This window comes from Oryctolagus cuniculus, chromosome 4, assembly GCF_964237555.1.
Source record: "Oryctolagus cuniculus chromosome 4, mOryCun1.1, whole genome shotgun sequence".
In the NCBI taxonomy this organism is placed as follows: domain Eukaryota; kingdom Metazoa; phylum Chordata; class Mammalia; order Lagomorpha; family Leporidae; genus Oryctolagus; species Oryctolagus cuniculus.
In genome coordinates this window covers 123928522-123945330 of record NC_091435.1, presented here as the reverse complement: position 1 = coordinate 123945330, position 16809 = coordinate 123928522, and the positions used below count along the sequence as shown (strand labels likewise).

At 39.1% G+C, this 16809-nt stretch overlaps 1 protein-coding gene across 11 annotated transcripts in view; it reads left to right on the top strand.

Annotated features, from left to right (window-relative positions):
* LEKR1 (leucine, glutamate and lysine rich 1) overlaps window positions 1–16809 on the top strand; it is a 221482-nt gene that overhangs the window by 67791 nt on the left and 136882 nt on the right. For all 11 annotated transcript variants that reach the window (XM_051818730.2, XM_070072606.1, XM_051818732.2 and 8 more), the window contains 2 exons: window positions 5982–6101; window positions 11321–11496. In XM_051818730.2, the coding sequence (XP_051674690.2) occupies window positions 5982–6101; window positions 11321–11496 (296 nt within the window). The remainder of the gene's footprint in view (window positions 1–5981; window positions 6102–11320; window positions 11497–16809) is intronic.

Below are 16809 nucleotides of genomic sequence, written 5' to 3'. Positions count from 1 at the left end.
ATTAATTTGAAAGGCAGAGTTAGAGACAGGGAGAGAGAGAGAGAGAGAGAGAGAAAGAGAGAGAGAAAGAGAGGTCTTCATTCGCTGATTCATTCCTCAGTGGCTGCAATGGCCGGGTCTGGGCCAGGCCGAAGCCAGGAGCTTCTTCCAGGTCTCCCAAGTGGGTGCAGGGGCCCAAGCATTTGGGCCATCCTCCGCTGCTTTCCCAGGTGCATCAGCAGGGAGCTGGATCAGATGTGGAGCAGCCCTGACTCAAACCAGTGCCCATATGAGATGCTAGGATCACAGGCAGCAACAGCTTAACCTGCTACTCCACAGTGCCGGCTCCTGAACTTTTAAAAGATTTATTTATTTATTTATTTGAATGGCAAACTGACAAAGAGAGGGAGAGACAGGAAGGGGTGGGGAGGGAGGGAGGGAGGGAGGGAGGGAGAGAGAGAGAGAGACTTCCATCTACTGGTTCACTCCCCAAAAACCCACAGTGTCTACAGCTGGGCCAGGCCAAAGCCAGGAGCCATGGACTCCATCCAGGTTTCCCATGTGGGTAGCAAGCATCTGAGTACTTGACTCATCCATCATTCATCTCACAAGGCACATTATGAGGAAACTGTATGAGAAGCAGAGGAGCTGGGATTTAAACCAAGAGGCACTCCCATATGGAATGTGGGCACCTCAAGCAGCAGCTTAATTTGATATATCACAATGCTGGCACCTAAACTTTTCATTTTCAAATAATTTTAGGTTTACAGAAAGTTGAAAAAGAGTATAGTTCCCTGATATTCCTCCTGCCCAATGTTAGCACCTTATATATAACTATGCTACAATTATAAAATCTAAGAAAAATGTCATTGTTACAAAAGAGTTAAGTAACCTACAGACTTTGATTGTATGATTTTTTTTCTACTGATATCTTTTTCTCTGTTCCAAAATTCAGTCTGGAATCCCACATTGCATTTAGAGTTCATGGCTTCTTAGTCTGAGATCTGTGATAGTTCCTCAGTCTTTACGTGTCTTTCATAACCTTGAGATTTTTTTTTAATTAATTAATTTATTTATTTGAAAGTCAGAGTTACACAGAAAGAGGCGGAGAGAGAGAGAGATGTCTTCCATCCACTGGTTCACTCCCCAATTGGCTGCAATGGCCGGAGCTGCACTGATCCGAAGACAGGAGCCAGGAGCTTCTTCCGGGTCTCCCATGTGGGTGCAGGGGCCCAATGACTTGGGCCATCTTCTACTGCTTTCCCAGGCCATATCAGAGAGCTGGATTGAAAGAGGAGCAGCTGGGTCTCAAACTGGTGCCCATATGGGATCCCAGTGCTTCAGGTCAGGGCATTAACCTGCTGTGCCACAGCGCTGGCCCCGACCTTGAAGCTTTTGAAGATCGTTGGTCAGTTATTTTATAGACCATTCCTAAATTTGAGTTTGTCTGATGTTTACATATAATTATGTTGAGTATTCATTTTTGGCAAAGCTACTATAGAAGTGTTATACCCTTCTCAGTGTATCATATCAGGGTGCATATGACTATGTCAATATGTTTTTTATTGGTGATATTAACCATCATCATTTGACAAAGTTAGTATTTCCTAGGTTTCTGCACTCTGAAATTATTATTTTTCTCTTTGTAATTAGTAAATGTCTGAGATACTTCAAGTAGATACTTTAGACATGGTTATTTTTCCTGAAACTTTCACTTGTTTTACAAGCAACTGTCAGTAGAGTTTGTCCACATTAGTTAATACCATGCTTTCTAATGATACTAATTTCTTCATTTCATTCCTTCTACATTTATTTATTAACTGGAATTTATAGATGTCTCTTCTCTCTCATTTATTTATTCAGTTATTTATATCAAAATCATAAATCAAAAAATGAAATCATTCATTTTTATTTTGTGGGTTACAATATCCAGTGCTATTTTATAACTACTAGATTGTAAACTAATACTTAACGCTTATTTTGTTGTTCAGTTGTTCCAGTTTTGAACATTTAGAAATGCTTCTGGTTCCCAGGTCATATCTGTGCCTTTCCAACGTGCTTCCCTCCTCTGTTGAGCTATTCCTTGCTTTTTGGCACCATGAAATGTCCTCGACTTACCTTGAATTTTCCCTGCCTCAGTCCTGGAACCAACCAGTTAAGATGCTCTGATTTCTTTTATTGGAGGATGGCATTTAGAAACCAAGATCTGGACACTGGGTTTCTTCACTGCTGCTGGGACAACCTTGCCGCTGAGCTTTTGTCTTTTGTACCTCTTTGCCTTAGATATGACATTCAAAGTATTAATTCATTTTTTAAAATATTTATTTGAAAGACAGAGTTACAGAAAGAGGTAGAGACAGAGAGAGAGAGGTCTTCCATCTGCTGGTTCACTCCCCAGATGGCCGCAACAGCCGGAGCTGCGCCTATCTGAAGCCAGGAGCCAGGAGCTTCTTCCAGGTCTCCCACGCGGGTGCAGGGGCCCAAGTGTTTGAGTCATCTTCTACTGCTTTCTCAGGCCATAGCAGAGAGCTGGATGGGAAGAGGAGCAGCCGGGACTAGAACCAACGCCCATGTGGGATGCCAGCGCTTCAGGCCAGGACTTTAACCCGCTGCACCACAGCACTGGCCCCTAATTCATTGTTATTTTAATAAACTCATTTAAAGCTATAATTTTCCTCTGAGTACTTTGATATATAGTGTTTCCATTATTTCTAAATAATTCATAAGTTTCATTTTTTCTCTTTATTCCAGCAATTATTGGATATTTTAAAATTTCCATATATAGATTTTTTACTTCTTTTGTTTTTCACGTCATTGTATTGTTGAAAATAAATGTGTATGAGTAATGTTTTTGTTTTCAATTGTGGGCAGTTACATTGGTTTTTTTTTGTGTGTGATTATACCATGATTAGTACATTTGTTTCCAATTATGTCAAAATATCAATAACACAATGTTAGTTGTCTTATTAAATTCTCAATAGTTTTACCTATTTTGTCATATTTCTGTAACCTTTCAATTTTTGTGTGAAAAGGATGATCATGAACTCTTGCGTACTCATTATGATTATTAATTTATTTTCATTGTAGTTAAAATAATTTTATTTAGGGCTAGACATTTGGCATAGCAATTAAGATGCCACCTGACACTGTGTCCCCTGTCAGCATGCCTAGATTCACATTACAATGCCACTTCCTATCCATCATCCTGCTAATGTGCACCTTGGGAGTCAGCAGGTGATGATTCTAGTAGTTTGGTCCCCACCACCATGTGGGGGATTTGGACTGAGTTTTGGGCTCCCAGCTTTGGCCTGGCCCAGCCCTGTCTATTACAGTCATTTCAAAGTGAACCAACAAATGGAATATCTCAGTCTGTCTTTAGCTCTCAAGTCTGTTTCTGTCTTTCTGCCTTTCATTGTATTTGACAGACACAGAGACAAAAAGGGAGACAGATAGGCAGAGAGAGCTCCCATTCATTCTTTCCTCCCTAAATGCCCACAACAGTCAGGACTGGGCCAGGCTGAAGCCAGGAGTCAGGAATTCAACCTAGTGTTGTATGTGGGTGGCAGAGACCCAACTACTTGAACCATCACCTACTTCCTTTCAGGATTCACATTAGCAGGAAGCTGGGATCTAGTCACCATGATATTGATTATGGGCATCCCAGCTGCTGTCTAAACTGCGAGGCCAACCACTGTCCCCTTCTCATTGGATTTTTGAATAATTTTCTTTATATTTTTGAAGGTATGTTTTCGGGTATGCAAGAGTTCATGATCATCGTTTTTCTGGGTGTCTTGACCTTTTTATCAAAATGGAAAGGTTCTTTGTTCCATTTTGTACTCTTTTGGTGCTGCATCCCAGTGAAAGTAGTGAGAGTGACTGAATCCTAGTGAAAGTAGAACAAAAAGTAATAAGTGGTAAAATGGTAGAAAAAGTGTAAGAAAATTATAATGTCTGTCTGAGAGGTCTTGTATCCAAAATAATAGAAAATTGTTCCCAAAAAGGGGAAAATGGAGAGGAAGAAGTTCAACCTAGTGGAAAATTACTAAAAGTAAAGAACATCAGTCTCTAAAGCTAGTCCTTACCAAGCGCCCCGCACAGAGCACGACAGAGACTAATGTGATGACACAGTGTCATCAAATTTACGAATCCCAAGGAAAAAGAGAAGAAAATTCTTTCAGAAGGATTTCTGAAGTGGGAGGGAGATGGGAGACCTTACCCTTCATCAGCGTCAATGGAAGTTAGGAAACTGTGGAACAGTACCATAATTTTCTGTTAAATTTTTGTTTCATCTAAGATTCTCTATCAGTCAAACTGTCCATTATGAGATAGAACAAAGGCATTTTGAATGTCAAATTTCCCTCTCATATACACAAATCTTAAGGGTTTGTTCTACTCAGTAAAGTAAACCAGGAAGGAAGAACCAGGAACTAGGAGAGCTGGCATAAAAGAGATGGGGACAATTCATGAAATGATAGAGAAGCAAAGTCCCAGAATGACAGCTTTAGCCAAATCAAAGCATACTTAGACTAGAGCAAAGGAATGGGCAACTCTTGGAAGGTTACTTCCTGGGAAAGAAATAATATGGAAAGATTATCGGATGTGTCTGAAGGTATTGAGAGGAGAATTTTGCTTCTGTTAAAGTTGAAAGGAGAATCAGTGATAGGTATACAGAAAACCAACAAAAGAGAGTTTTTTATTCTATGGACCATAAAAGTTGTTTCAGAAAATAAAGATAATTATGGCATAACATGTGGTTCACCAGTGAAGAATAATGTAAATACTAAAAGTAGTTTAACAAAAAGTGTTGATTCAACCATATAGGGAAGATAAGAAATAGAAAGTAAAGGTGAGTTTATGTATGTTGGGTAGTATATGTGTAGAAGGGTCAAGTCTTATTGACTGACTACCTCACCATTCATTTCCCCTTCTGTGTTAGTAACAGAACTATGAATTTGTATGGTGTCCACTTTTCCCAATTAAAGGACTACATCTCTCAACATCCCTTGCAGCTAGGTATAGCCATGTATCTAAAGTCAACAGAACTATTCAGTGGTGTTTCCAGATGATTGACCTTAAAGGATGAGCTATATATGCAACATGAGTGTGTATGTATAAATATATATATATATATTCTAGATTATATGTATTCTAGATAATATCTATAATGAAATGTTAAGATGTAGCAGGGTAAACTTGTTATTTCCTAATATAAAACTAAATACTAAATGAAACAAGAAAATGTATTTTTCTTTTTAAAAAATATATTTATTATTATTTATTTGAAAGGCAGAGTTACAGAGAGAGGGAGAGACAGATCTTCCATCCACTGGTTCACTCACCAAATGGCCACAATGCCAGAGCTGGTCTAATCTGAAGCCAGGAACCAGGAGCTTCTTGCAGGTCTCCCATGTGGGTGCAGGGTCCCATGAACTTGGGCCATATTCCACTGCTTTCTCAGGTGCATTATCAGGGAGCTGAATCGGAAGTGGAGCAGCCAGGATTCAAACTGGTGCCTATGTGGGATGCCAGTGCTGTAGATGGCAGGCAGTTTAACCCGCCACATCACAGCACCAGCCCCCAAAAATGTATTTTTCTTATTATTTTTTTCTTATAACCCTTTCAGTGATACTTGACATTTTAAACTGTGTCCCTGTCTTTAATGAAAATTAAATTAATATTTGTTTAGTTATATTTTAATTAATTCATTTTTGCATGTTCACTGTAAAAATTTGAACAGTAAAAAAGAATATAAAGTAAACTTTCTGCCTCTCTTCAATATTCATTACCTTTTCCCCTGCCTATAACTTCCGCTCTCATCTCCAGAGATAATGACTCTTCCATGTGTCTTTCCTTCTTTGTTTTATACATTTATATCGCATATATATGTAAAATGCATAGTTTTCTTATTTTTATTAAAATTACTTATTTCTTGTAATTTAAAGCTAATCCTCATGAAGGAAAGATTTAATCTTGTAATGGATACTGTTTCTTTATATCTTTAGAATTCAGGATGCAAGAATGCAGTTAAAAAGTCAACAAAATGAATTCCAGAGAATACAGAAAGAATTGAGTCATATGCAACATGAGTTAAATATTAAACACAGACAATTGCAAGTCTTCAGGTAAGATTATCTTGAAAGAACTGAAATTTATAAAGAATGAAAAGATGCATTCAATTACTGATATTATAATCAAACACTTAGTAATATGATTTCTGTTTAGTGTGATTGAGAAAAATAGAAACAACTTTTCTTTTTTAAAAAAATAATCTCAATTGAGTAGTCTTGCTAATAAAATTTAAATTGGTCAAATACCATGTCCTTTTTCTTAAAAGATTTTATTTATTTATTTGAGAGGTAGAATTATATATAGAGAGAGACAGAGAGAAAGGTCTTCCATCCCATGGTGCACTCCCCAAATGGCCATATGCCAGGAGCTTCTTCCAGGTCTCTCACACAGGAGCAGGAGCCCAAGCACTTGATCTGTCTTCCACTGCTTTCCAGCTGATAGCAGAGCGCTGGATTGGAAAAGGAGCAGATGGGACTCAAACTGGTGCCCATATGGGATGCCAGCACCACAGGTGGATGCTTAGCCCACTATGCTACAGCTCTAGCCCCAATACATGGCCTTTTAACACCTTTTTCTTGTTCTTATTTTGCAGTGACATTTAGAATGAAAGCACATTTTCCTTTTAACCAGTATACTTTTCTATTTGATACCCTAAGTGATAGTCCAGTGACATGAAAAGTAATAGAGGAACTTCTCAAATTGTATTAATATATCCCTTAATTTAGAAATTTCCAACATAAATAATGTTGTCTGCCTTTTTTTGTTTTTCTTTAAATATGTATTTATTTGAAAGACAGAGTTACAGAGAGAGAAGGGGAGAAAGAGAGAGATTTGCCATCTACCTGTTCACTTCCCAAATGACCACAATAGCCAGGGCTGGGCCAGGCTGAAGCCAGGAGCCTGGAACTCCATACAAGTCTCCCATGTGGGTTAGAGGGGCCCAAGTACTTGGACCATGTTCCATGGCCTTCCCAGGTGCATTAGCAGGGAGCTGGATCCAAAGTGGAGCAACTAGGACTCCATCCAGCACTCAAATGGGATAGTATCATTACAGGTGGTGGCTTAATTGCTATGCCACAACACGGGCCCTGATAATTCTGCTTTTATAGAATCTTTGGAGGATTTATAATACCTAAAGACAAAATCCAGTGTTGTATAGAAGCTAAGAAATACACTTTTTTTAATGAGAGAGAATATATTGAGAACGTCTATGAGGAAGAATAATTACTTTTTGAACTGAGTAACTTAAGTCTTAGAAAAGGGAAATAAGTTAAATGAACATGCAAATAACATAGGTTCAAGATGACTAAAAATACATGCTGGGTAAGCATCTTGAACATTGCTTTTATTTTTAATCTAATCATTACCAGAAATGTTCTGTTAAGAAATTCTATGACCCAATAATTTTTATGCATTATTGTTTTATACATTATTGTAATAACCTACTGGGCATCAACCTTTCTTAAATGCCTTATATATAACTGATGCTCAGTGAACAGCTGTTGAATGAATGACATGTACTCACAAAATAGATGACCATTTTTGCCATTAGAAATCCTTTTGGCCTTTTCTTAGAAATCTGATATTAAACCAGAAGGATAAACACCATCCAGGTGGCTCCAACTCCCCTATTTCATTCAGAACCATGAGTATTCAGTCTCGGTTCCTACAGCAGCCTTGGCCAAGTCTTCCAAGGAAGTCATATCTTTCTTATTTGCCAGTGCCACCATGGATGGTAAGATTACTAGATGTTATAGTTAGACTGGGAGTAGATTAAGTAATTACTGCTGCTTCAGATTATTATGGGATTGATATACTTGATCCTCATTCACATTTTTGCATGTCGCTTTCAGTATTTAAAACTTTTAAAGACACTTATATAGATTTAAATGTTATTTTTATTCTGTACCCTAATTATGTTATCATTTTGAATTGTACTCTTTAACCCCTTCTTTTGTTCACATATTTTCAATAGATCTGTGATTTTTGTTCATTTTTAGCTAAAAGGTCAAATATTAGGAGCCTGGAATCAGATCTCTATATATAGAGAGAAATAATTCTTTTTGGGACTGGCTCTGTGGTATAGCAGGTAAAGCTGCCACCTCCAGTGCCAGTATCCCATATGGGCGCCTGTTCGAGTCCCAGCTGCTCCACTTGCAATCCAGCTCTCTGCTATGGCCTGGGAAAGCAGTAGAGGATGGCCCAAGTCCTTGGGCCCCTGCACCCACATGGGAGACCCAGAGGAATCTCCTGGCTCCTGTCTTCGGATTGGCACAGCTCTGGCCATTGCGGCCAATTGGAAAGTGGATCAGCAAATAGAAGACTTCTCTCTCTCTCTGTCTCTCCTTTTCTCTCTGTGTAACTCTGACTTTCAAATAAATATTTAAAAAAATAAAGAAAAATAATACTTTCTAACAATAATTGTGGAAGTAACTATGTATTTAGCACAAGTTAAAGTCTGTGATAGATGAATATAAATAATTACTGGTTTTGTTTATATTCTCACTGGTAAATGCACTCCATAGGAAAAGGCATACTGGTAAAAATCAAAGTAAAGGTTGTAGGGTTCAGTGACTTTTGTTGCATCATTGAAAGCTGATTTTAAACCATCTTATTGATTCATTTAAAAATATCTGTTAAGTGTAAAATTTGTGATTGCTGTGAATAAAGAAAATGAGCTTATAATCTCCCCTGCTAGAAAGGTAAAGGAAAGAATCATGAGTTTTGTTTTTGGATCTCGGAAGGAAGTTTCAACAAATCAATGAACTGTGTTTTGGGGTCACATTGCTCTTTTTAAATTCTCTCTTTTATTTAATGACAGTGGGGTTTAATCACCCAGCCTCCAGCAAAGTATGCTCTTTGTTTTTGCTGGAATTATTTCCAGCCTGTCTTTTGCAAGGGACGGAATGGTGAGGAATAAGCATGTCTCAATTGGTTTAGCATAGTTGCTTTCATAATAAAGTGTCTTTTGAAAATGGAAACTAACTTTGGAAAGTCAGGAAGTCGCTCTAGTATTTGAATTTGTATATCTACTTGTAGGTTGTGGAGCAGTCTGTCCTCAGTAAGGAATCCTCAAGTGTTAGGCTTAGACTCCTCTATATTCTTGTCTCTCAGCAGCTGTGTGTCTTATCTTGTTGCTTCTACTTCACAAAAGAAGTTAAGGTCACCAATACAGGCTGTTTCATTGTGAATCACTGTGTTTCAGTCTCTCACTCAAGACTTCCTTCCTCTAAGGTTCTGGGAAGGTTCTGGGTGAAAGTAAGATAGTCTGGCTGGAACTGGTTAAAAGTCATCTTTGCACGCCAATTTCCCCTTATGTCCCACTTCTGATGTTGGGGCACCATTGGGGTAGTTACAGACATTTGAGAAACTTGAGTAAGGGAGCAATGACTTGGGAATACACTATTATAATTGCTATTTGGAAAAAAATTTTTTTAAAGATTTATTTATTTTATATGAAAGGCAGAGTTACAGAGAGAGGCAGAGGCAGAGAGAGAGGTCTTCCATCCACTGGTTCACTCCCCAGATGGTTGCAATGACTGGAGCTGAAGCCAGGAGCCAGGAGCTTGTTCTGGGTTTCCCACATGGGTGCAGGGTCCAAGCACTTGGGCCATCTTTTACTGCCTCCCCAAGTCATAGCAGAGAGCTGGAAGGGAAGTAGAGCAGCCGGGACTTGAACCTGTGTCCATATGAAATGCTGGCACTGCAGGCAGCAGCTTTACCCTCTATGCCATAGTACCAGCCTCTGGAAAAGCTTTAAAATATATTTATTGGAAAGGCAGGGGGACAGAGACAAAGAGAGAGTTCCCATTTGCTGGTTTACTTCCCAACTGCCCGCAGTAGCTGGGCCTAATCTGGGCCAAATTGTTTCAAGTTAATACAACTTAATCCATAAATAGATAAATTTTCAATAATTATTCTTAGATTATTTGATAATCCAGCAAAGAGGAGCTAAATATTCAAATATATTAGAGAAATATTTGTTTCCTGCTAACTTTACAAAAACTGCCACCGTTACCAGAGAAGCAAAGGGTCCTTGTCTTTATGCAAGAAAGAATTCAGGGGTGAGACAGAGAGCAGGGGAAAGCAACATAGCAAGGTTTATTAGGGTAGGGACATCTGTAAGAATGGATGGGCACCTCTCCAGACAAGACCTGAGAGAGAGTGCATAGTGCACATTTAGGCTGGGGTTTTTAAGGGGTGGGTCTTGCTTTCCCTCCCCCTCTCCTTCTTCTCCTCCCGAACAAAAGGATTTGTTGGATGTAAATATGAAAAATTCCTTTCTGAGTTTTCCCCCCAAAGTTATCAGACAGGGGGAGCCTGGCTGGTGTCACCCTGCCTTAGAGGAAGGATGTTTATCAGGCCAGGTAGAAGGGACAGGACCCCCTGGAAGGTCATCAGGATCCAGGCAGGACCTTGAAGTGTAAGATGCTGGGCTTCTGGAGCTTCTGCAGTGGGTGCTGGTCTTCAGGCCTTTCTCATACACATAGGCTCAATTTCTGACTTACTACCTAACCACACCATCTATGAAACCGTGGTATATGGAAAGAATGGTATCAAAAAATTGAAGATTCTCTTATAAAAAACTCTAAATTTTGTTCGCTAGATATTGCTATAAACTCATTAGAAAGCAAGATTACTAGAATAAGTCTATACAAAGATGGTTAGCTAATATTTCTTTGTAGTTAAAGAAATGGCCAAGGGGCCAGTGCCGTGGCACACTAGGTTAATCCTCTGCCTGTGGCACCAGCATCCCATATGTGCGTGGGTTCTAGTCCCAGCTGCTCCTCTTCCGGTCCAGCTCTCTGCTGTAGCCCTGGAAGGCAGTGGAGGATGGCCCAAGTGCTTGGGCCCTGCACCCGCATGGGAGACCAGGAGGAAGCACCTGGCTCCTGGCTTCGGATCGGTGCAGCGCTGGCCATAGCGGCCATTTGGAGAGTGAACCAACGGAAGGAAGACCTTTCTTTCTGTCTCTCTGTCTCTCTCACTGTCTGTAACTCTACCTGTCAAATAAATAAATAAAATCTTAAAAAAAAAAAAAAAAGAAATGGCAAAGTGGAAATGAGCTGGAATGACCATATCCCCGAGTCTACCTGAAATTATTCCTCTTTATGTCTGTTGTTTCAGCAACATTTGAGTAGCACCTCCTTTTACTTTCAGAATTGTCTCTGTTGAGACATTAGACTGTATCATCACTCTAAAACCACTTTTGAAGAAATATTTGTGATTATGTTGACTATTTTTTAAAATTTAATTTTTTATTACCTTACAGTCAGAGATCGCTGGAATACAACTATTTCTGGAATAAAACTCTTTCTTTACTTACCTTTACTAAAAGAGAGCTAACCAGTATTAAAAAGGAAGTATATGACAATTTTCAAAACTGGACTTTGCTGAAAGGAGAAGTTTTTCTACAAATTAAATCTATAAGTGAAACAGCATTGACAGGTTTGTTAATTATATTTAGAACATAATTTTTTTCTGTAAATTATACATCATAAGGAATGAAATACTGATATTTAATTTTATGTGATGTGATGAGAATTCAAGTTGACATTTAAGCCTACTATTGTTTGGTAGATTGCGTGAGAATTGAAATCTGTTTTGTCCCTGAAATCCAGTGACTAAAGTTAGAGCAAAGATAAAGCTGTGGTGAATTCATCTTGAGCTATGGACAGAAATCTGATTATTCTTATTAACTATACCAATTTTTATTTTAAAAACTCTTCGTCTCCTAATGGCTGAGTAGTACACACTAAATAGGCCTTTCCACAGATTTCTGAACAAAATTACTACTAAAAATGTTAGGTGTTAACCAAGCATGTAATGAAATAATATCAAAAATTGAAAAAGACAATAAGTGAAATATGTCAATCTGAAAAGGCTACCCACAGTGCTCTCACAATCATGTGACATTCTGGAAAAGGCAAAACTATGAAACAAATAAAAAGTAGCAGTAGTTCCCAAGAGTTTGGGGCAGGAAAGGATGAATAGGTAGAGTGCAGTGGATTTTTTAAAGTACTAAAACTATTCTTATGATATTATAATGATGAATATGTCATTATATAGTTGCTAAAACTCATAGAATATACAACACCAAGAGTGAACCCTAGTGTTCACCATGAATTTGGGGTGACAATAATGTGCAGTGTTGGCTCATCAGTTGTAACAAAGCAACCACTCTAGTTGTAGAAATACAGAGGGTATGTGAGCATTCTCTGTTCTTTCCAATCAATTTTGCTTTGTATCTAAAACTTAGAAATTAACCTTCTCTCTCCCTCTTTCTCCTTCTCTCTCCTTATATCTGCCTTTCAAATAAATAAATAAATCTTTTAAAAATTAGCCTATTAAAATAAAAAAAAATTGAAAGAAGGGCATGGCCCTAGATGGGTTCCTTTCCTCCCCTCCTCTCACCTCCCCTCTACTTCTCTCCCCTCCCCTCTCCCTCCTCTATTAGAGAAAGGGAAGGGCATGTTTTGTTCCATGTAGGAAAACTGAAAATCTCATAGAAATCTATGGTCTTCATGGCCTAATGCGTGGAGAATACAGATCAACCTCTGAGAAGTCAGGGCATACCCCAGAAAAGAGGCAGCCAGGAGGGAGAACACAACTTTTATATGTAGATACTTTTTCCAAAGCTATGTTATATTCTTGAAATACATGTGCACAGGAAGAATAAGCAGCCCATATAAGACTAACATAATTGATATTTTAGCTGTCACTTACCTCAGTGGAGACCCCAGTTTGAGTTCAACTAAATTATCTACTTGTTAGTACAAAACAATATAAAAAGTCAGTACTCTTAGAAGGAACATAACAAAATCCAAAGTATCCATAGCATAACATCTATTGTGTGCAAGATACAATTCAAAATAAATTGACCTTGGAAGAAGCAGGAAAATACTTCCCATACTGGAGAGTAGACAGTCAATAGAGACCAAACCCAAGTTGACCCAAATGATACAATTAGCAGACTAGAATATTAAACCAACTGTTATAACTATGTTCAAGAACATGAAGAAAAATATGCTATTATTGAATAAAAAGAGAAAATCTCAGTGAGAAAATGAAAAATTTTTAAATTCAAGAATTGAGGAACACCCATTTTACTTTATAGAATGAAGTATTCAGGCTGGCACTGTGGCATAGTAGATTAAGCTTCTGCCTGTGGCACCAGCGTCCCATATGGACACCGGTTCTAGTCCCGGCTGCTCCTCTTCCAATCCAGCTCTCTGCTATGGCTTGGGAAAGCAATGGAAGATGGCCCAAGTGCTTGGGCTCCTGCACCTACGTGGGAGACCTGGAAGATTCTCCTGGTTCTTGGCTTCAGATAGGCCCAGCCATGGCCATTGGGGAGTGAACCAGTGGATGGAAGACTTTCTGTCTCCTTCTCTCTTTCTGTCTGTCTGTCTGTCTGTCTCTCTCTCTCTCTTCCTCTGTCTATAACTCTGCCTCTCAAATAAATAAATAAAGTATTGCCTAATTCTAGATTCAAAAATAAAGCCAACTAAGATAATTAAATTTAGAAGAAAAATACAAACTATGAAATAAAAATTCACTGAATAGAATTTTATAACATATCTGTAGAATAAGAGTCAATGAACTTTTAAGATCCATCTATAGAAATTATTCACTTTGGGCCGGCGCTGCGGTTCACTAGGCTAATCCTCCACCTGCGGCGCCGGCACCCTCGTGTTCTAGTACTGTTTGGGGCGCTGGATTCTGTCCTGGTTGCTCCTCTTTCAGTCCAGCTCTTTGCTGTGGCCCGGGAGTGCAGTGGTGGATGGCCCAGGTTCTTGGGCCCTGCACCTGCATGGGAGACCAGGAGGAAGTACCTGGCTCCTTGCTTCAGATCGGTGCAGCATGCTGGCCGTAGTGGCCACTTGGGGGGTGAACCAACGGAAAAGGAAGACCTTTCTCTCTGTCTCTCTCTCTCTCACTAACTCTGCCTGTTTAAAAAAAAAAAAATTACTCACTTGATGCACAGTTATTCTTAAGTGTTGAAAATTAACTGAAATGTGATCCCTGTTGAACATGGTGGTGGGAATGGGAGAGGGAAGAGATGTATAATTTGGGACATGCTCAGGCTGACTTGCCCCAAGTGGTGGAGTTGGAAGCATACCAGGGGATTCCAATTCAATCCCATCGAGGTGGCATGTACCAATGCCATCTCACTGTTCCAGGTGATCAGTTTCAGTTCACAGTTGGTCATGGTGAAGGGACTGGGAGTCAAAGGGAGCACATAGACAAGTCTAGTACCTGCTAAAGCTAACTGATGGAGTAAATAAAGGGGAGGGTGATCCAACATGGGAAGTGAGATACTCAGCAGACTCATAGAATGGCAGATGTCCTAAATAGCACTCTGGCCTCAGAATCAGCCCTAAAGGCATTCGGAGCTGGCTGAAAAGCTCATGAGAGTATTTCAGGCATGGAAAGCCAAGACACTCTGGCAAAAGATCTCTGCGAGTGAGATCCCAGTGGAAAGAACAGGTCATCAAAGAAGGAGGTACCTTTCTCTGAAGGGAGGAGAGAACCTCCACTTTGACTATGACCTTGTCTAAACAAGATAAGAGTCAGAGAACTCAGAGGGCTTCCATAGCCTTGGAAACTCATGACTGGAGCATAGGGAGATTACTGATGCCATAGACAGGAGTGTCAATTGGTAAAGTCAACAACAGGAGTCACTGTGCACTTACTCCTCATGTAGGATCTCTATCCTTAATGTGCTGTACATTGAGATTTAATGCTATAACGAGTACTCAAACAATATATTTCACTTTGTGTTTCTATGGGGGTGCAAACTGTTGAAATCCTTACTTAATGCATACTAAACTGATCCTCTGTAAAAAAAAAAAAAAAAAAAAAGAAATTATCAATTCCCAACTTGACTCTCACTGGGATTAAACATGACAATAGGTCTGATCTGATTTCATCATCATTTAAAAAAAATCATCTATTATTTTTCACTTTATGTTTCTGTGTGGGAGCAAACTGTTGAAATCCTTACTTAATGTATACTAAGCTGATCTTCTGTATATTAAGATAATCGAAAATGAATCTTGATGTGAATGGAAGGGGAGAGGGAGTGGGAAAGGGGAGGGTTGTGGGTGGGAGGGACGGTATGGGGGGGAAGCCATTGTAATCCATAAGTCGTACTTTGGAAAATTATATGCATTAAATAAAAGTTTAAAAAAAAATTACTCACTTTGAAGAGAGGGGATAAAATACACCTGGGAACAATGAACAGAGTCCAACAGAGTCCTCAGGAAAGAATAAAATGCGATATAAATAATAAATATGGGCCAGCGCTGCGGCTCACTAGGCTAATCCTCCACCTTGCGGCGCCGGCACACCAGGTTCTAGTCCCGGTTGCCCCTCTTCCAGGCCAGCCCTCTGCTGTGGCCAGGGAGTGCAGTGGAGGATGGCCCAGGTGCTTGGGCCCTGCACCCCATGGGAGACCAGGAAAAGCACCTGGCTCCTGGCTCCTGCCATCGGATCAGTGTGGTGCGCCGGCCGCAGCGCACCGGCCGCGGCGGCCATTGGAGGGTGAACCAACGGCAAAGGAAGACCTTTCTCTCTGTCTCTCTCTCTCACTGTCCACTCTGCCTGTCAAAAAAAAAAAAAAAGAAAAAAAGAAAAATAATAAATATGACTCCCTTTTTCTTTGAATTTCTCTAAAATTCACATGCTCCTAGAAAGCAAGAAATATAATATAGGGTTTATAAAGTTGTTAAGTGTTACAAATGACAGTGAAAGCAGGAGGATGGAGGGAGGGGTAAATTGTTTTGCTCTTTTTGTATTTAATGTAACCTGGTAGTTTTCATCCTATTTAGACTAAAAGAGGCTATATTTTAATTCCTAGGTTAAACCATTAAAAAATAAGCACAGAGAGATGTCACTGAAAGGTTAATATTATAAATTAAAAAGTATCTAATAGTCTAAATCAGTGTAGTGGAGGCATATGGAACAAAATTGCCTGGTGAAATGACCCCTGCTTATGTGATCATTTGACTTTTGACAAGAACATTAAAACAATTCAGTATGAATAAAGAAAGTCTTTCAACAAATTGTGCTGCAACAACTGCATACCCAAATGGACAAACATACCTCAACTTCTACCTCACACCACATATAAAAATTAATTGAAGACAGATCGTAGAGCTTGATATGAAAGATAAAACTATAAAACCAGTAGATGAAAAATAAAATACCTTCATGACATGAAGGTAAAAGAAGGGTTTTGGATACTACATAGAAGTAGGAACTATAAAAGTACAAAAATTGATGAAGTAATCTTCATCAAAATTAAGAACATCTGCTTATCAAAATATGCATTTAAAAGAATGAATAGTATGATATATAGGCAGAGGGAAACACTCCAGGTTCATGAAGGAGAAACTGGCCAAGGGTCACCCAGAAACTATAAGTGCCTTTTCTTCTAATTTAGGTCTAAGTTCAATATTAGCTCCTCCAAAAGATCTTTGCTGGTCACTCTAAAGTCATCTTCCCTTATAGTTCTTCTAATTTTTTGTTTAATTTGAGTAGTATTTAATTGAGTAGTACCATCAGAAATATTATCTGCTGCCTAACTTGTTGTTTACTGCCAGTTTCCTGGTATTAGGCCCCAAGTTCCTTGAGGACAGAGATTCTGATTGCTTTGCTGAATGCTTTGTTTCCAGTGTTTTGAGAAAGTTGTGCCCGTGACATAGGAGCTGCTCAGTGAACTACGTGCAATTGAAATGAATGTATTCTCAAATTTCG